Genomic DNA, 20,847 nt, shown 5'->3' with positions numbered 1-20,847 from the left:
ACACACCCACACAAACATACAGACACACAACACACACACAACACACACACACACACACACACACACAACACACACGCACTCACATACACATACACACCCACACAAACACACAGACACACAACACACACACACACAACACTTAGACACACACACACCCACGCACACAAACACATACACATACACACCCACACAAACACACAGACACCCAACACACACTCACACAACACAGACACGCACACACATACACACACACACACACCCACACATACACCCACACACACATTTGTGACACCTGTGTGTCATAAAGAAACAAGCAAGCGAGCTGTAAAAATAAATCACCTGTAATATTATGCAAATGTTGAATTATCCTCTCAACTTGAAAGCTATAAAATATTCACTGTTTTGATTGTATTAAAGGTGCAAAAAGAATAAAAATTTATATGATGTTCTGATTTGTTGGAAAAAGTGTTTTTCTTTTGGTTCTAAGCATGATTTTAATGTCAAGTGTCTGGATGCACATACCCTTTCTCTGTATATTCAGTTGGTCAGATCACTGTTATATAAAGATCTCTGACTTTTTGAAGCTCAACTTTTTCAGATACATATACAGTCACAATCATCTAACACCCCTCCCCGTAGGTGGTTGGCGGGTACTCTGGTGTGGTTTGCTTCTTCTTTCCTATGAAACATCTGTCGTCCTTATCTCCTGTATTTCTTTTTTATGTTTGTTACTCTCTTGTAACACCTCTAATCTTCTGGCGCTCATATGACCTTATGCAGTTGCGAGTGCCGTAAAACCTCTACTATAACTAAAACTAACACCCCTCCCCCTTGTAGAGGAGAAAGTTGCCATAGTGTCATATGTATTTTTTTTAAAGTGCAGGGGGGAAGGGTGTCGTTTGCCCACGGGATTGTCTTATACAGGTGACCATGTGAGAAAGTTCCATGAACTGAAAAGTCAGAGATCTTGACTCTTAAAGAACTTGTGTACTTGTACTTTCCTCTTGAATAACTTACTCTATACTGTGAGATTATTGGACTATTAGAGGATGTAAAACGCTTTATGATTAATCCTGGTTCCCCGTTTTTGTCGTGTCTTCAGTGGAAGTCTTGCTTGTCCCATCTGGCAGAGCTGGATTTTGAAGTGAAAGACGCAGAGAGGCACATGAAGGATGACAGCGAGGTACTTCATTTTGTTTGTTTGTTTGTTTGTCTGTTTGTTTGCTTACGTTGTATGCTGGCTGATGTTTTGAAACCATGAGATTATGCTTTCTGTTTAGCTCTTGTTTCTCTTAGACTGTAGCAACAAACAAAAGCGGAACAGAAAGTATAGTCGAAGTCTTTCCTTTACTGCAGGTGGTTGGAGGGTGCCACTGGTAGTTAATAATTTATGCTTTTTTCGTTCCATCTATTGTTTCTGTCTGTCTGTCTGTCTTGCACTAAATTACCATTTTTGTATCAGTTTGCTTCTCTGTACTCATGCAAACAAGTCTTTATCTCTCCTCCTTCTTTTTTATGTTTGTTACTCTCTTGTAACACCTCTAATCTTCAGCTTTTATAGGACCTTTTTGGGTTGCAAGTGCCGTAAAAAACTTACTGAAACAAAAAGAAACAAACAAGTCCCTCCTTTATACACTTTAACTGACCAGCATTTGTGGTTTAATGATATGGGTTTTTTTTCCTTTGCATGCAAAAGAGGTGAATTCAATTCCTGATTGGGGAAGTTTTATCATTGGGGATTTCCATCTGTCTCTCAGGATGTTGAACGCCACTCAATAGTGGATGGGTCGAAGTGATCGCTTCCTCATGATTTTAATTTCTGTCAATTGGACTGTAAGATAATTGAAATTAAATTTTAAAAGACCTTTCCAACTGTTATGTTTGTGGTTTCGTGTGTTTGTGCTTTCTTGTCTTTCTTTCATACGCTCTAAATTCTAACTGTTACTGACAAACCTACGAGTTGTCTTTAAATAATCCCATAATTAATTCTCTTCAGAGCGTAAGATACGATAACTGTCTGAACGGGTATTTTGATTTAACGAAACCTGTGAAGTGCTGCACACTTTTGCTGTGATCCTGTGATCCTTCTATGAGTCTTCATTGGGTTTTTTTTCACCACCTCTATAACTATCATACTGGTTTAAAATTTGCGTTGATCCTGACGTATATTTTATGTATATTGTCAACAGAACCTCGGAGCATCGTACCAGTTTATGAAGTATGATCCGCTCACACAAAAACTCAGAGGTACGTTGTGTGTGTGTGTGTGGTTACATTGTTTGTGTGTGTGGTTAAACTGTGTGTGTGTGTGGTTGAACTGTTGAAATGTGAGCATTTTAACTGAGATGTTGGGCTGTTGGTGGGTGCTCTGCTGTGGTTTGCTCCTCCTCTCCTATCAAACGTCTGTCATCCTCATCTCTCCTCTCACTTTTCTTTGTTTCTTATTCTCTAGTATTAAGTAACACCTCTACTTTTCGGCGTGTATATGACCTGCTTGTGTTGTAAAACTTACTAAAACTTACACTACCCTAAGATATCGAATAAAAAGGGGAGGGGGGGGAGTAGGAACAAAAGGGTGGACAGGTGGTCCAAATTAATAAAGGGGGGGGGGGGGGCACATTCAACCTCATACCCTTGTATCAGTAGGAACTAATCTGTTTTGAAATCCTTTAGTGAATAAAAGAACAAGGGGTCTTGAAATTTTAGTGATTTTAGTAAGTTACTGTGACAACTTTTCCCTTTTAAGAACAAACCAGATTCATTCAACAATAACCAATGTGCAAACGTTTACAAAATGCACAGAAACTTGAGGTAGCCAACCCGGTACCGGTACCTATACTGAGGGTAATTTGCCATTTACAAACAAAAAAAAAGTTTCATTCAGATCTAGATTCTGGATATAATGTTTCACATGGTCGTCGGTCGTGGCAAGCTGGAAAATAATAAACAGGGGTTTGGAATAAGGAGAGGGAGGAGGGGGAGGGAGCGCAAAAAACCCTGAAAAATAATAGGGGTGGGGGGGGGGGGTTTATTCGATACCTTAGAGTGACTGTGCTGGCTTGTGGTGTGTTGCAAGTGTTGTAAAACTTCCACTAACTGTGCTGGATTGTGTTGTGTTTGCTTTGGTGTGTGGATTTTTCTGGCTTGACACACTAGACATGTGTGCTGTGCTGGTTGTAGACCTGGGCCAGTTTATTGCTCTATGTCTGTGTCTCTGATGTTTCCTTCTCATGTGTAGCCCATGATTCCTGGCTCTTTACACGATATGAGAGGCATCGTAGCCCATGACTCCTGTCTCTTTACACGATATGTGAGGCATCGTAGCCCATGACTCCTGTCTCTTTACACGATATTATTGTATCTATCTGTCTACAGAATCACTTTCCTGTCTGTCTGTGTCGATAGTGTGTGCTTGTTTCTCCTTCCCTGCATCCACCTAACAAAGATAACCCTCAATGCACCTAACTGCATAGTTTTGTTTTTCTTATTGAAACCAAATGTATCTCTTTGTTTAATCAGCCTGTGTATAATATCTTATTTATCCCCGACATTTCCATTCAGTGAACTAAATTGACATCTCAACTTTTATTTCATCTACTTTTTTGACTATTCAGCTACCTACCTGTCATTTTGAAGGACTGCCGTCTAAATATGTTTGATAATATTATTTAAACCATGACTCATTTCTGCAGGCAAAAATGCCACATGTTACAATTGCCAAGCACAGAGACATTCTTGCATTTTGTTGCAGCAAAGCTGAGATTGTGCATGGCCTGTTTCACCTCAGCCTTTCCCTCTCATCCCCTCTACTTCCTCCCCCCCCCCCCCCCACACACACTCTCCTCAGGCCCTCACTTGCTTCAATATCATGACAGACATGCCCAAAGCCAAACCTCACTCCTCACTCTCCCTCCTCACTCTCACTCCTCACTCTCACTCCCACTGTCCCATCCACTTCCCGTTTCAAGCACACACTAACTCAAACTGTCTTTTTTCCTTGCTGTGAGTGGCTGGACAGATTGTCTCCCCTCCGTGGCACTGACAGTTTTGTCACTTTCTCTCCTAGCTTGAGCTGCTGAGGGCTGTAACACACAAGTAACACATTTTGGGGGGCTTTATGAGCTGTTTTGTGGGTCTCACTGGGTTGTAAATACACAACTGATATGTCCAGTCTATCGTTAAAAGGTTTTGTACATCCCCCTGTCGCTAGTACATGTATCTGCTTCTGCTGGGTTTCATTTCTTACTATTCTTTTTTCTCAGATCTCATATACTATCAATGGAGTGTTGCCTTGTTGGTTTGTCAGGGTTTATTTTCTGAATGTTGTGTTCTATTTCAAAGAATAGCTTTTGGTAGACGAAACAAAAAATAGCAGCAGAGGACACAAACATTAATTTGAACAAGATGAAGTTTGAGTCGTGAGTTCTGGTCACGTTATCCCAAGAGACAACAAGTTCACCTGTCTTTTCCACTCCTCCTTTATCCTGCCGATACCTTGTGCTTCTAGCTCCCTTGTCCAGGAGGGGAGGGAAATTGTTTTTAGATTTAATACCGGGTGCCCATTGCAAATGGGATCGGGTCTGGTCAGGTCGGGTTGGGTTTAGTCGATCGCCTGACTCGTTGCCTCAAAATAAACGCCCCTTTGTTTTTTGAGGCGATGAGTCGGGCGCGATCGCTTTGCACCCTCAATCTGGCTAGCAAATGGCCCCCAATGTACAATGGGCACCACGTATTATGAGTATAGTGCAGGATCATGTTTTGTGCGTGGAGTGCAAGCAAGAATAATGAGTTGCCGTTTGTTAATCTCCTTGCTCCACAGCCGACCTTAAGACGCAAGGAGTCGCCAGATTACACCCTTTTGTTGAGCAAATTGATGCCAATGTTTCTTCCATGCCCATGTCTGGTGACGATGTGGCACTAACCTTGACCTGTTTGTGTTTGCCCTTACAGCTCGCCCCCGCGGTGTCCCTAGATTTTATGGCATATCTGGCAGCCGTGGTTCGCTCACAAATTTTACTTATTTCCGATCCCGAAGAGCCCTATCTCCACGTGTTCCTTCATACGTTCCCCGGGCAACTCACCCCTAGCCTGGACGTTTGCTCCCACTCACTCCTTAGTTCCTCAACATTCTTTTGTAGATTTTTGTTTTCCCCGACTAGAGCAGAGCACACTGGAATAAGTGCACGATTATATTAGGGTTTTTTCCGCTAATAGCCAGCAATGAAACATCCTTGGAATGGTAAGCCTCTCTTTGCTTGAAAGTGAAATTTATAACTGAAATGGGTTTTTTGGGGTTTTTTTTGTTGACTTTTGTGCTTGATGAGTCCATGGAAATAACGTACACACAAGGTCACTAATTGGAAACCACGAGAAAATCCATTTTAAAATCTCGTAAACTCTTGACTTAATTTCTGTTCAATGGTTTGTCCGGTAGAGGCCACAGTCTGACCACTCAGTGTAAAACTTGGTCATCTGTTACATATATAGAGTTGTAGAGTAGAGGGCACAGTCTGACCACTCAGTGTAAGACTTGGTCATCTGTCACTTATATAGAGTTATAGAGTAGAGGGCACAGTCTGACCACTCAGTGTAAAACTTGGTCATCTGTCACATATATAGAGTTGTAGAGTAGAGGGCACAGTCTGACCACTCAGTGTAAGACTTGGTCATCTGTCACTTATATAGAGTTGTAGAGTAGAGGCCACAGTCTGACCACTCAGTGTAAAACTTGGTCATCTGTTACATATATAGAGTTGTAGAGTAGAGGGCACAGTCTGACCACTCAGTGTAAGACTTGGTCATCTGTCACTTATATAGAGTTATAGAGTAGAGGGCACAGTCTGACCACTCAGTGTAAAACTTGGTCATCTGTCACTTATATAGAGTTGTAGAGTAGAGGCCACAGTCTGACCGCTCAGTGTAGAACTTGGTCATCTGTCACTTATATAGAGTTGTAGAGTAGAGGCCACAGTCTGACCACTCAGTGTAGAACTTGGTCATCTGTCACTTATATAGAGTTGTAGAGTAGAGGGCACAGTCTGACCACTCAGTGTAAAACTTGGTCATCTGTCACTTATATAGAGTTGTAGAGTAGAGGCCACAGTCTGACCGCTCAGTGTAGAACTTGGTCATCTGTCACTTATATAGAGTTGTAGAGTAGAGGCCACAGTCTGACCGCTCAGTGTAGAACTTGGTCATCTGTCACTTATATAGAGTTGTAGAGTAGAGGGCACAGTCTGACCACTCAGTGTAGAACTTGGTCATCTGTCACTTATATAGAGTTGTAGAGTAGAGGGCACAGTCTGACCACTCAGTGTAAGACTTGGTCATCTGTCACTTATATAGAGTTATAGAGTAGAGGGCACAGTCTGACCACTCAGTGTAAAACTTGGTCATCTGTCACTTATATAGAGTTGTAGAGTAGAGGCCACAGTGTGACCACTCAGTGTAAAACTTGATCATCTGTCACTTATATAGAGTTGTAGAGTACAGGCCACAGTCTGACCACTCAGTGTAAAACTTGGTCATCTGTCACTTCTGTACAGTTGTAGAGTATATGGCACGTACTAACCGCTCAGTGTAAAACTTGGTCATCTGTCACTTTTGAAGATGTTGTACCCCTGGAGTCTTATACTAAACAGTCGAATATGTTTTTAAAGTTTTGACTTAACTCTTTCACTACTGCGAGCCTTATTTGGTCGCTTTTAAGGACAAGCGGGCTGACCCAGATTTCGGGGGGTTTCCAGAAATCTTGACCTACACCAAAAGTGGGCATTGCCCTACCTATAGGAGAAGTTTGGTTTCTTTGGTGTGTATATTTGTTTGGTTATAGAGAAATCTCTCCCAGTCTTTCAAAGAAACTGAACAAGGAGCAAAAACTTTTCCTTCGATTTTCTCAAAACAGCATTTTTCGGGATAGCCCCCTTGTGCTTAAAAGCGACCATTTCCACTTTTTTGCTTCACAACCACACCTACTTTCTTGTAATAATCGAAACTGAAATCTCAGGCTGAAGAATGATTATTTTTAGCCACATGTTGAGGTAGGTCTTTGGTCCCCTTTGTATTTATATGTAATGCATGAGGCCAATATTGAAAATTGAACTCAAAGTTTATGATTTGTCTGAGGGTAGGCAGGATGAGAAAGTAGGTCACAGATAGGGCCCGGTCCAGGTGAGGAAAACCGCCTGGTTGTGAAAGAGTTAAGCTGCTGATTAACGGCATTCTCAGTGTTCTAGTGTCCGTGTTCTAGTCTGTGCACAGGTCTTTCATTTCCACCCTGTAGGATCTTTTTTATAACATCTTTGATCTAAGTAGTGTTCCAAACTATAGGATCTCTTATAATATCTTTGATCTACGTAGTGTTCCAAACTATAGGATCTCTTATAATATCTTTGATCTACGTAGTGTTCCAAACTATAGGATCTCTTATAATATCTTTGATCTACGTAGTGTTCCAAACTATAGGATCTCTTATAATATCTTTGATCTACGTAGCGTGCCAAGGCGAAGAGCGCGAGCTATGATAATCATGAAAAGGCTCATATTTGGAATGGAGTACTATAACTTTTTCCTCCGTTCATTTTCCACCTATAGCTTTTCAAAAGAAGCAAGGTAAGCATGAGCAGTTGACTCGTCTGTTGCGCTGCGGCTTGCTAGGATCGCGTGTGCTGTCTGGCTTCCTGTTTCTTGGTTTACGCTGTTTGCTGCTCATTTTGTGTTCTCAGCTAATTAATTCTTAACGCAGACTTCGGTTTTTTTAAAACTTGGTATCGCAGGCAGTATTGCATACAGACGTAAGTCACTTTTGGCGGCCTTTGAGATACGTCTGTCTGCAATATTGCCCGCAGGATGTTGATATTGTTCGTTTTCCTTTTCTGTTAAACCTGTTTATGTGCAAGGACATATTGCGTCTGTGATTTCTCAAAGCTTTAACAATGGCGCCCGGAACCTGTAACAGTTAACTTTTAGAAAATTTGTTTGTTTGTTTACCATTTATGCCATAGCTTGAGAAAAGTCATCAGAAGTCTCAGGGCAAATACGCTTGTCCTGCCTGGATGTAGAAGGGGAGAAAAACTATCTCACACGTAGATCTACTTACAGTTTAGGAAACAAAGTTTGGATTAGTTGTCAACTTGAAATGAATTCGGTGATGATGCCGGATGAGACTTACAAAGAATAAATCTCACAGAGGATGAAGGGATAGTTTTTTCGATGAAGGTTTTTTTTTAAATTCTTAGAAATGACGTCAAAAACTTGCTGGAGTACCCCAGGTTTTGATAAAGTTGATTTAAATCTCTTTAAAGTTCAGTTCCCTATGGAAGTGTGAAGTGGTATCAAGAATCAAGAAGATATATGTGGACAGTTATCCCCACCACTACATACATTTTTCAAGAGCCAAACATTTTTAAGTTATAGAGCAGACAAGGTTCTGCTTCAAAGTTTTGAGGACACAGACTTTTTTTGTATGACGAATGACGTTTGCATGGATATTAATAAATGTACATTGATATGAATCCCACTCTTCAAGCATGTGGCTACTTCTCATGTGAAGTTGCTGTTAATTACTTAAGAAGCATTTTATTTTACTTAATTTTGATGAACTTGATATTTTTGCCATATACCAAAAGTTTTTAAAGTATTTTGGAAAAAATGTATTCATGCTAATATTCATTTACGCTGCAAGCAGAAGGGACATGGAAAGAAAAAGAACGTCCATTGAGATTACGGATGAGAAAGAACATGGGGAAAACATTGTGATATTGATTAGTCTTGGACGCGATATACTCGTATATATATATATGTACTTACTCGAGTTTGTATGAATGAATGACAACCTAGAAGTCCTGAAATAGCAGCCATTTAATGTAGGGGTGGGGGGGGGTGCAATTTCTACACACTGTCGTTTTATGCTGATTTGGACAGGGTCTTTGTTGTGTTCAGAGAAGCAGGCAGGTCTTATTGAGCTGGCAGGTCTTACTGAACAGGGTAAAGTTAATCTTTTTAAAAACTGACTTTTTGTTATTACCACACTTTGACTGTTTGTTTGTTGTTTGTTGTTGAAGTATAAAGTAGTTGTACAATTTGTGGTGTGAGGATGTCCTAGTTTATTATTTTGATTCAGAGACTCAGAGACATTGATATATTGATGCTCTCAGAAGGCTCAGGTCTATAATTTTATCTCTCATTCTTTTGTTTCGGTTAAATTTTAATTTCATCATCAAAAGTTCGCTTTTATTAGTGTCTTTCATATTTCTACCTGTGAGAATCAATTAATACTTTGTTCTGTGAACCTTATGACCACCAACCTGCTCTATTCGTTTGGTTTTATATTGTTCGGTTATTTTTTTGTTGTGGTTTTTTTGTTTTTTTTTTGCTTTCTTTTTCTTTTCATCCCGTTTCTGTTTGTTTCTCTTTCATTTTCAATTCCTCTGTCATTTAACCTTTTCCCCCTCAAGTTGAAGATTTCATGGAACAGGCGTTTGATAAATCAAGCATCCTGTTGCTTTGATTTGGGAGTTAGTTCCTCTTGTGAGACGACATTATCTCATTTTTTTTCACCCATGGTTGAGTTTTTGATTGTGCATTGTTGTTTTGTTTTATCGTCTTTGTTTTGTTGTTTTTTTCCTTTTTTCTGTGAGATGAACCGTCAGATTTGTCTCTCCTGCAGGAATGTTCTCTAACTTCTCTCTGACCCAGTAAGATGAACAAAGTGCTGCTGATCATGTGACATATTAATATTCAAGACAAAGCTTTGATGAGACACGAAATTCCTGAATGACAGCAAATTAAAGGAAATGGAGGATTAATACATAAAATGAAATATTTTTTTTTCAACAGCCTTTAAGCTATACAGCAATAAAGGACCTTAGAATTTTTAAAGATATTGGCTGCCTAAATGGAAAATGTTTGACAAATCAATGTTGCTTTATAGTACATGGATAGTGCGAAAGAAAGAATTTCATCTTTTTAGTCCCGAAACAAGAGCAAGGGTGTAAGAATGTTATCTTCTTATTTGAATAGTACATTATAAGAGTGAACTGATTTGTTAGAAAAATGGGAAATATTGTGCCAGCTCTTGCAGTCAACCTCATTTTGATGTATTTCAATGTCGCCTGTAAATGATGTATTTTGCTCAACATTCATTATATTTCCTATTTACTTTGGAAATTCAGTGTTTTTTTGTACAACCTCTCATTCAGCATGTTGTTGCTGAAAAGAGCTTTTTTCTTTCGTGTGATTGTCTGTTAAACAGAGTCTATCCCACATGGACGAAATCCTGTCTCAGATTTTTGTGTCCTCGTCACAAGATGCCATTTTAGTGGAAATTGTTGTTTCAGATTTGGTTGGGAAAATTATGGCACATGACCCTGAAATTACAACTCTTTCCAGGGTGGGGTTGTTGGGGGTTTTGTTTTTTTTTTGGGGGGGGGCAGACACTGTTTTTGACAAAACATGAATGTGTCCTTTTTGTAAAAAGTGTCGTTAACCCCCCCAAAAAAAACAACAACAAACAAACAACTTCCAACCCCCCCCTGGGAAAAAAAACTGAAAAACAAAATTAAAATACCAAATATTTCAACAATATTTAAGGCTGAGAGAAGGGCTGGTATTGTTTCAGATCTAAAATATTCCTCTACTTTTGTAAAAAGAATTTTTATCTTAATTTCCAAGTCATTTTTGTTTTGTAAAATAAAACAACAACTCATATTTTCCAAGTCATTAGTTTTATGATTCATACAAATATATGTTTTGGTGTACACAAGTTTAGACATCCTTTTCTTTTTCGTACCCCTTACTCTCTCTTCTACCTGGGTAGATGGGTTGTATTGTATTATGTGTTGAGTTCTGTGATTCTTTTTTTATTTTTGGACCAATGTCGGATCAGAAAACAAATGTGAGGCATTGTGGTGAAATCAGGCGCTCGTCAAAATGTTGAGATGAAAGAAACTGGCGGTTTTCTGGCGGTCTAGCAGTTTTGTCCTAATTTTGTTTTACTGATTCAACACCTCCTTCAATCTCAAATATCTCGACTTCTATTCCACATAGATGGATATTTTTTTCGCTAAAAGCAAGGCCAATGACTATTCTTTAAGATGACACCAGTAACCCCATTTGTCCAAAAATTGACAAGCGCCTGATTCCACCGCAAAGCAAAACAAATGTGCGTGTTTTCTCCTGTGATATTCCAAGGCCTGGACAGATGCAATAAAGGCAGAGCAAGCTGTACATGTCTGGTTGTGTGCTCGCATGTGTTACACTGGTGCTTTTTGTTCTGCGCTTTTCTCTCTATCATTCTGTCTCTTTCTCTCTCTCTCTGTCTGTCTCTCTCTCTCTCTCTCTCTCTCTCTCTCTCTCTCTCTCTCTCTCTCTCTCACACACACACATACACACACACTCACACATACACACACACTCACACATACACACACACTCACACACATCTATAGACCTTCATTTTTGTTATGTGCTTGCTGCAAAGTTCCCACCACAATGTTGCTTTAGTCTTAGTCAGTTTATAAAGTCCTGCCATTTATCAGATCAGCTGAGAACAGAAGACACTCGCACGATGGCTCAAGCAACTGATCCTGTACCTTTGAATTAAAACAATGAAACCCCAATGCCTTGTAAAATTTTTTTAAAAGCTCGAGACTATTCAGTTGACAGTCTCACAAACAGGAGACTGTTTGTTTAACGTTTAAAGCTTAAAAAAACCTAATTAAGTTGGCTTATTTTGAGCTCCAAAAAATGTTCCCAGAGGAATTTTTTTTTTAAATAGTCTTTGTTCAGATAACTTTGTGGTCTTGTAGGGCCATTCTCTTCTTTACTTCAGAATGTAGAAAACCACACATTTCATAACCATTCTCACCACACCAGATATTCTAATTATATAAGAACATTTTTTTTTTATATTGTTGTGAGTTCTAGAATACAGAAAGTTAATTTTAAAGTCTGTGAAAGTGTTGAGTTAACATTCAGAATTCAGAAATTGCACACATTTGGACTATCTTGTTACTCAGAGAAATATCTTCAAGCCGTCTGTCTGTGCTATAAGAAATAAACTCTGAGACTTTCTTCATCCTCTCCCAGGCTCAGCCTTACAGCCAGTGACGAGTCTAGCCAATGAGATCGTCGACTCCTGTGTACAGATGCACGAGAGCTTCACGGAGATGCCAGACCTTCAGGATGTCACTTTCCGGTAAGTCCTTGTGGACGTATTGTCCCCTTGGTGACTCAGGGTCAGTTCGTTCTTCGCCGGGCAGTTTTGGATCCCCAGGGACAAAGAGTAGCGCTAGATTAAGTGGTCGAATTCTTATAATAATAAATAATAATTGCATTTATATAGCGCATATCCATGCTCAAGAGCATGCTCTATGCGCTTTACAACTATTATTACCCCAGCAGACCCTCTGAGAACACTCAGAAACATTCTCAGCTTCCGCGGAAGCATACAGTGCAAGCTGCGGATTTCACGCGCTCAAACACTTTCAAACTGACAAGATCATTCACTGTCTATAGCCGGGTACCTATTCCCACCTGGGTGAAGTGGGGAAAATTTGTGCAAAGTGCCTTTCCCAAGGACACAACGTCGGGCCCCTGGCAGGATTCGAACCCACGACCTTACGGTTGCGAGTCCGAGAGCCTAACCACTAGGCCACCGACGCCACACACAGGGTCAGTTCGTGCTTCGCCGCGCATAGTTTTGGATCCCCAGGGACACAGAGTAGCGCTAGATTGAGTGTACGCTTGCTTTAATTTGACCTGGTTTGCAAATACTGCCATTTCTAAAAGAAACAAATTTCTTTGTAAGGAAAAAGTGTTGCTGAATATGAATCTGCGATTTGTTTTTAGAAATACATCTTATAGAAGCAGTATGCGGATACAACCTATGACAAACACACTTAAACTTCCTGAATATTTGTTTTCAAATATTATTTAGCTCTCCTAAAAATTGATTTTTTAAAAACTTTGTGAGTTAGGTATGGTATGTCCCGTGCTGAAAAGTTCTTGTAGCCATTTGGACTTGACAAGAGATATGACCTAAATCTTGTATCTGTGTCCATGGTGTCACTTTGGATGAGTCGTCACGTGTCATTGTATCTGTGTCCTTAGATTTATATGCCTGTTGCCTGGTGCCTTGTCAGAGATTTTAATGCTTTGTCTTTTAAAATGCAGTCTGAAGTGCTTCATCTTTCCATAGATCTATTTACCTGGTTCCTTGTTAGAGACGTCAACACTTTGTCTTCGAAATAGCTTATCCTGGTGTTTTACGAGGGGGCACTGCAAAAATAAAGAAATAATTGTGGGTGGTTGGCGGGTGCTCTGGTGCAGTTTACTTTTTCTCTCCTATCAGACATCCATCGTCTTTATCTTCCCTCCTTTTTTTTTGTGATCGTTACTCTCTTGTAACACCTCTAATCTTTGTCACTTAAATGACCTTATTGTGTTGCAAGTACCTTAAAACTCTTACTAAAACAAGAGACATCAACACTTAGTCTTTGAAATAGCTTATCCTGGTGTTTTATGAGGGCGCATTGTGGCGTCGGTGGCCTAGTGGTAAGGCTCTCGGACTCGCAACCGTAAGGTCGTAGGTTCGAATCCCGCCAGGGGCCCGACGTTGTGTCCTTGGGAAAGGCACTTTACACAAATTTTCCTCACTCCACTCAGGTGGGAATGGGTATCCGGCTATAGACAGCGAAAGATCTTGTCTGTTTGTGTTTAAGCGCTTAATCAGCTGCTTGCACTGTATGCTTTCCGGGAAGCTGAGAATGTTTCGGAGTGTTCTGTGGTCTGCTGGGGTAATAATATTGTGTAAAGCGCATAGAGCCTGCTGTTGAGCGGGGATATGCGCTATACAAATGCTATTTATTATTATTATTATTAAAAATAAAGAAATAATCTTAGTTTTGAAAAAATGTGCAAACCTTACTTAGTCTACGTGACACAAATGTTCCAAGTTATGACTGTTTTCCTGTCCGTGTATGTGACAGGTCCCACTCCGCCTCCATCCTGGGTCACCGTAACGCCAGCTCGGAGACTTTCTTCCAGACGGGGCTGCCGCGCTCGTGTGCCGGGATCAGCACGCCGGGGGACAAGACGTTTGTTCTGGACCAGGAGGCCACGCGGGTCTTGCTAGGGGACTGTGACATTACCATGCTGTGATGCTGTGACTGTGACATTACCATGCTGTGATGCTGTGACTGCGACATTACCATGCTATAATGATGCTGTGACTGCGACATAACGATGCTATAACGATGCTGTGACTGCATAGTTCCGATATAAATGTAATGATGCTGTGACTACATATCATAGTTACAACATCCGATATAACGATACTGTGACTGCGATATAATGATGCTGTGCCCGCATAACACCGATAAAACGATGCTGTGCTTGCATAGTGCCGATATAACGATGCTGTGACTGTAAAGTACCGATGTAATGATGCTGTGACTGCGACATAACGATGTTGTGCCTTCATAGTACCGATATAACGATGCTGTGACGGTATAGTATCGACATAACGATGCTCTGCCCTCATAGCACCGATATAACGATGCTGTGACTGTATAGTATCGACATAACGATGCTGTGACTGTATAGTATCGACATAACGATGCTGTGACTGTATAGTATCGACATAACGATGCTGTGACTGTATAGTATCGACATAACGATGCTGTGACTGTATAGTATCGACATAACGATGTTGTGACTGTATAGTATCGACATAACGATGTTGTGACTGTATAGTATCGACATAACGATGTTGTGCCCTCATAGCACCGATATAACGATGCTGTGCCTTCATAGCACCGATATAACGATGCTGTGATGGTATAGCACAGAAGACAGATGGAGTATGGTGCCTCTGTGAAAGATTGAAAGATCTCAACGTGAGGAAAAATGTCTGTTGTATGAAGTCTAGCTCTGATTGGAGATTTGTTGTTGGCTTTTTGTTTAATGGGGTCCAGTTGATATTTGTGTTTGTGGGGGAAGGGGGGGGGGTGGGAGATACAGGTTTTTTTGTGTTTTCTTTTTTTTTGGGGGGGGGGTTTCAATGTTTTACTGGGGAGGGAGGGGAACAAGAAGATATTACCAACAAGCTTGGAATAATGAACATATCATATTTTAACAGATCAAAACAGTAAAATTGTCCACATGAAACCTTCGACAAAACTTTTCACTGATGTTAAATTGTCATCCTACATTAGCTCACTCCATGCAATACAAGGCAAATTTTTTAGTTTTTGTCATTCACTCTGTCTTTGTCAGAGATCTACACACACTCACAAAGCTGGAATATGGATGTGTTTGAATGTTTGTGTTTGTATTTATATAGGAGTGAGAGAGGGAAAGAAAGAGTGAGTATGTGAATGTGATTTGAACAAGTGAATTAGTGTGTGAGTGTTTATGTGTGTTTAGGAAAGAGAGGGGGGGGATGTCTGTATTTATGTCTGGAGAGAGAGAGAGAGAGAAAGAGGGAGACTGTATTTGTGTGTGTGTAAAGAGAGAGAAAGAGAGCTTGCAGTTTTCATGGAGAAAAAGCAGACGTAAGAATGGGGACAGCTTTCGTGCCGCTAAAGATTAAAAAAATAGTCCCAGGCATTTTTCTGCACAATGCGAAGTGAGGTACCGTACAGATTTCTCATTCTCCTTATTCAAATATTGCTTGTTGTACATTGCTAGTGGTCATTGAAGCGAATCTCATGAATTTGAAGTCTTTGAAATGGAAATGAAAGTGATTTTTTAAATTTGCGAATAAATTAAATAATTTAGGACATTGAAATGCATTTTAGGAATAAATGAATCAATCTTGTATAAGAGTACCATATATCGTAGAGAAAATGAAGCCATTTCATATATATGCAAGATACCTGTTCAGTGAAGAGTTTATCGCAAGGAGTGTGATTTACAGCGGAGCACATCACAGATTGTCAGCTCTTTACTTCGTTACAAATATGGTCCAACTTGCTCTAACGGCCACCTGTCTAAGACAATCGCCTGTATAACCAGCCACTTCCCATCTCCCCCTCCTCCCTCCCCCCCTCCCTCCTCCCCCCTCGCGTCTGTTTTTTCACATCATAGACGCTGTGCAAGACATCCACCTGTCTTGCTCAGCCAGTGTTCTCCTCAACAATGTGTGGCTGTCTCCGACAATTTGGACCGTTTGTTAACTCGCTCCATGTACTCACAAATTTCTTCCGAGCATTTTTGTTTTTCCGGCAAAATGCCTGGTTCATGTTACCGAGTAGGTTCAAAGGAGCAAAATAACACCAAAGTCCTCGTAGTTTGTGTTTGGCTTTAGATGACAAGTGTTTTGTCATTGTCGTGACTGGTCGGAGGAGGATATGAATGTACAATGTACTTACTCACCGTGTCGAACACATATCATTGGATCAGTTCTGTCAAAGCTGACTATTGTTGCTGTTCTCTGCAATATCAGTCAAGTCATAGTCCTTACGATACCGGTTCTTGTACGATAACGTAGATATTGATGTCATATTGTCATATTTCATCTCAAAGTGTTGCAGTTTGCTACAGAAATGTGCGTGAAGGATTTATACTTTGGTCCCTGCCCCTCCTCCCTCCCTTCCCTTCCCTGTCCCTCCACCCACCCCTTTTCTGTCTCTCCCTTCCCCTTTCCCTCCCTGTCCCTCCCTGTCTGTCTTCCTGTACCTCTCCCATGCTCTCTCTCCTTCCTCCCTAAACTCCCGCAGGGCTCATTTTCTACATTTTTGAAGAGACACAGAGTTGTTATACTTTTAGTCAGAAAAAGAATGATCAAGAGCTAAGAATAGACAGGAGTCGGCAAAATGTTTCCTTTCTTGCCTCGTCATGTCACAACTGTGTGGGTCTGATGCTCAGAAATGATGTTCACAAAATGTGTTTGACAACTGGTCAGAATTTTGTCTTACACAAGAGATCTTGAAATGGGCTTTTCTGATGGAAAATTCTTTGAGAAAAGGTTTAAGTTATTTTTTGTTTTTGTTTTTTTGTTTTAGCACCTGTAAATGGCTGCTTGCACTGTATGCTTCCCAGAAAGTTGTGGTTGTTTCAGAATGCTCTCAGGTCTGCTGGGGTAATAGTATAGATTGTGAAGCGCATAGAGCTTGCTGTTGAGCGGAGATTTGCACTATACAAATGCTATCTATTATTATTATTAAATATAAAAATGTTTCATTTTACAAAATACGTGAGAAAATCGTTGATGAGGACTTCTGTATAATTGGAAAAAAGAGGAAAATGCTTTTTGGACCATAATTTGTGGCAAGATGTTGTTATGGGGAATCATGTTATGTGTTTTTTGGGCTGTAAGCAAGGAGGACAAAGAGATAGAATCTTCTGGGGTTTACTTTGATGCTTTCTATTGGACTGTTGGTGGATTCTGAAGCCCACGGTAATTGTTTGGGAACACAGGATTGTATTGTTGAAGAAAGGGAAACCACATATTTCCTCCCTTATACCTTGCTCTCCTGCACACACTGGAGTCTGCTTGTACTGTTGAAGAAAGGGAAACCGTCTCTGAAAGCAGTCTCATTTCCTCCCATACACCTCGCTGTCCTACACACTGGAGTCTGCTTCAAGGGAACTCCGCTGTATCTGCTACAAATGTTGTGATGTTTGTCTCTGTGTTACGTTCACTTTGTGATGAGAGCGTTATTGTTTTCCTGTTCCTACTTCATTTTCATCTTTTTGCTTGGTGGCCACTTTGTATGAATCTTGTTTCTGATGCTAGTTTTCTGCTGAGGTCTGTTTAAGTTTACAGTGAGTCTGAATATTTAAAGTATACTAGCTAGTTAACTGCATCATACACAGATCTTGCTTTGCCTCAAAATGAGACTATGTTCGATATTATAGACCATTTTGATTCCCAATTATCGTCTCTAGCTGACTTTTGCATCCAAACTGTGCAGCAAGTCTGAGCTGTTTCCCCATTGTCACATATTTGTAACTGTTTATTTTTGTAATATCATTACTATCCTGTTCTTTGTCCTCTTTGATTACTTTGAATTTCATTTTATCGCCTGTTTGTCTGAAGCCTACACTATGTTATTATTTATTTATTTTTTGTTGAGACACAAAAGGCTGTTGTGTATTTATCTTTCCTTTTTTTCGTGTTTCATGCAGGCTGCATTGTAATCAAATTGAATCTGAGGAAGTTTTTCTGCTAAGTTTTCTTTTTCCCGGGAGTTGTTCGCTGTGTCTAGGGATGCTCTTTGCTTCAGTTCTGAATCTGGTCTTAGTCTGCATCCAGAGCTTGTCTTTATATATATGGAAAATGGATGATGCTAGACTTCTTTCCCCTGCAGCAATTCCTTCAGCTACCCAGGAGATAATCAGATCATTTGTTGTTAAGACAAAAGATTCTCTTTCCTCCGATGTGTTTTCAAACTTTTAGGTTTGGACCTATTGTGCAGCCTGTTCATAACATGGAAAGTTTCATATTATTTGCTTTTTAATATGATATCTTTGAATACTTTGATTGGATTAAAATATCTGCTTTGTATTTCTTTTTGTTACGGCAATCCCTTTATAATAAGAATTATGAACATACATGGGGAAATAATGGTTGTTTTTACTTCTTGCTTATGTGTAAAGTTGCAGGGTTGTGTCAAGCACATTGTTACTGCTGCAGGGTTGAGAAATTCACGTTGGATAAAATATTCCTTTCTTCGATGGTTTGTACTAAATTCTGAAAGCCCAAAGTTTGTAGACTGCCTGCTTTTTTTTTGTTGACGGCTGCGAACAATGCCACAAATGTATAAATCTTTCAATCTGTATGGATGACTCATTTTCTTATGATCTTTTTCCAGCTTCTGATTCACTCTGTTTTTTTAATTAATTATGTGTCTCTAATTTGTTTTGTATACGTATTATGGTATGTTTTGTATACATATTATGGTATGTTTTGTATACGTATTATGATGTGTTTTGTATACGTATTATGGTATGGCATTCCTGTAAATACTAGCTCAACTATCTGAAAGGAAAACCTTTTTTATTTTTGAACATGTTATTCCCCGAAACATTCCAGATCGTTTCTGAAAACTCACGTGAGATAAGCGAAAAGCTTTGGTAAAATTTCTTGTTCTAATGGTTTTTTACTGCACTAAATAGTGCCCGCTGTAATGTTGCGAGCCATAAATTCTGTTAAATTGTTCCGAGTTGTTGACGAACAAATTGGTCTGATCATGTGAGAGTAACTGATTCAGACGTTATGTTTTGTTACTGGATATTCCAGAAGGAAATGTTGTGTTGGAAGTTATGTTTGGGATCTACTGATTCTGTTTGGTTGGTTTGTTGAAATATTTGTTATTTCTTAACAAAAAGATTTGTGTTGTTTCAAGTATCTTCCTAAAATACTGTAATTTGTGATATATTTTGATATTTGACGACTTGTTGTGATTTATAACCATTTCTATTGGAGAATTTGTTGTAGTATAGCTTTATGTGTGTTACTTAAAACATGGCTAGTTTTTTTCTTTTTACACGTCTAGTGCAGTTAAAATGGTTCATCAATTGTTTGAGTTGATCTTTCATCTAGTAGACTGCTGTACATATGACCTTATGTAGTTGCCAGCGCCATAAAACCCTCTACTAAAAAAGAAAAAGACTGCTGTATCCCATTTCTTGGCAAGACAAGCGGACATGTGGACAATCTGAGTTCAGATTTCAGTTGGGTTGAATTTGTTCGCAATTTTTACAATATTTCCTCGTTCGGCCCAGTGTTTTAACACCATGCCCCCACGGGACGCCAATTGGCACTGTTAAGAAGCCGTACCTTTTCCCCTCGGGAAATAACATGTACGGCACCTGTATCCTAGTCTGACGGGATAAGTGTTGGGCGCTCTGCGTGCTGCGTGGGTGAAAAGTGTGAAAGGGGGAACCAAGTACTCCACTTTGTTGTGTCTAATAAAGCTCGAAATTTCACCGAAAAAAATTAGTTTGTCAGATCAAAATTGACAGAGAGCCAGAAATAGTCATCTCGCTCGTGCTTGTCATCATCATCATCTTTCTTCTGAAATATCAGGCTCACGCTCTCTTCCGTTTTTCTTATACTGCAACCTTGAAAAGTTCACTTTTGTATCTTTGTTTCTCCTTTTTCACAGATGTTTGATTTTTGGTTGTTGTATTTTTTGATAAGGTATGGTTCTCTTGTAAAGAGTGTATGCCAGAAAGAATACTGCCCGTCTGCAAAAATATGTGCTCGTGAACCTGAGATGCTCCCCGAAAGAACGAATAATGCGCGTCGGCAAAAATATATTCTCATAAACGTGAGATGCCCACAGAAAAAAGAACAATTTGGCCCGGAGAGCTGAAGGTGGGCTTGTGATCTGTTGTACAGTGTCTATCTACATCTCTGTGGCGTTAAGGGGTTCAGTTGTAACTGGGAATTTCCTGCTTGGAAACGTTTTTTCACTTGTAATGTCCGGCTTCTTGTATTCCTTTGTAAATGATGTCTAGTTTGTTTTGCTGTAAATCTAGTAGCAGCTGAGATGTATCAGCTTTGTGCCTGGAGGCAAGTCTAGTCAGTCATTTGTTTTTTCTTCTTGTTTGTTTATTCTCCGTAGTCCTTGGAAATATTTCTGTTCCTCAGGGATAATGCTATGATCTTCTCAGAGTTTTTTTTTCTGATACCCTGTATGTTTTGTGTTGAATTTGGGCGTCTTGTGGATGAAATTGTATGTGAGTACAGATTGTTGTTAAGTCTGTCTCTGTGGTTTAATGCAAAAAAAATTCTGAAATTATGCAAACTGAGCCCAAAAATGTGAAATGATGCGATTCTGTTAATTTTAACAAAGAATGATAAAGGAAAATAATCAGAAATTATGCAAAAAATAA

The 20,847-nt window shown here is 39.8% G+C and overlaps 1 protein-coding gene across 3 annotated transcripts in view; it reads left to right on the top strand.

The window, feature by feature from the left end:
- Positions 1–14,964, top strand: part of LOC101858984 — a 28,474-nt gene extending 13,510 nt beyond the window's left edge. For 2 of the 3 annotated variants that reach the window (XM_035973328.1, XM_035973327.1), the window contains exons 10-14: positions 1,103–1,183; positions 2,190–2,247; positions 7,594–7,611; positions 12,088–12,196; positions 13,989–14,964. In XM_035973328.1, coding sequence (XP_035829221.1) covers positions 1,103–1,183; positions 2,190–2,247; positions 7,594–7,611; positions 12,088–12,196; positions 13,989–14,160 — 438 coding nt within the window. In that variant the 3' untranslated portion in view covers positions 14,161–14,964. The remainder of the gene's footprint in view (positions 1–1,102; positions 1,184–2,189; positions 2,248–7,593; positions 7,612–12,087; positions 12,197–13,988) is intronic. The other variant, XM_005111857.3, reaches the window with a different exon arrangement.
- The last annotated feature ends 5,883 nt before the right edge of the window (positions 14,965–20,847 follow it).

Source organism: Aplysia californica, unplaced genomic scaffold (genome assembly GCF_000002075.1).
Source record: "Aplysia californica isolate F4 #8 unplaced genomic scaffold, AplCal3.0 scaffold01138, whole genome shotgun sequence".
In the NCBI taxonomy this organism is placed as follows: domain Eukaryota; kingdom Metazoa; phylum Mollusca; class Gastropoda; order Aplysiida; family Aplysiidae; genus Aplysia; species Aplysia californica.
This window is presented reverse-complemented; position numbering and strand designations above follow the sequence as displayed.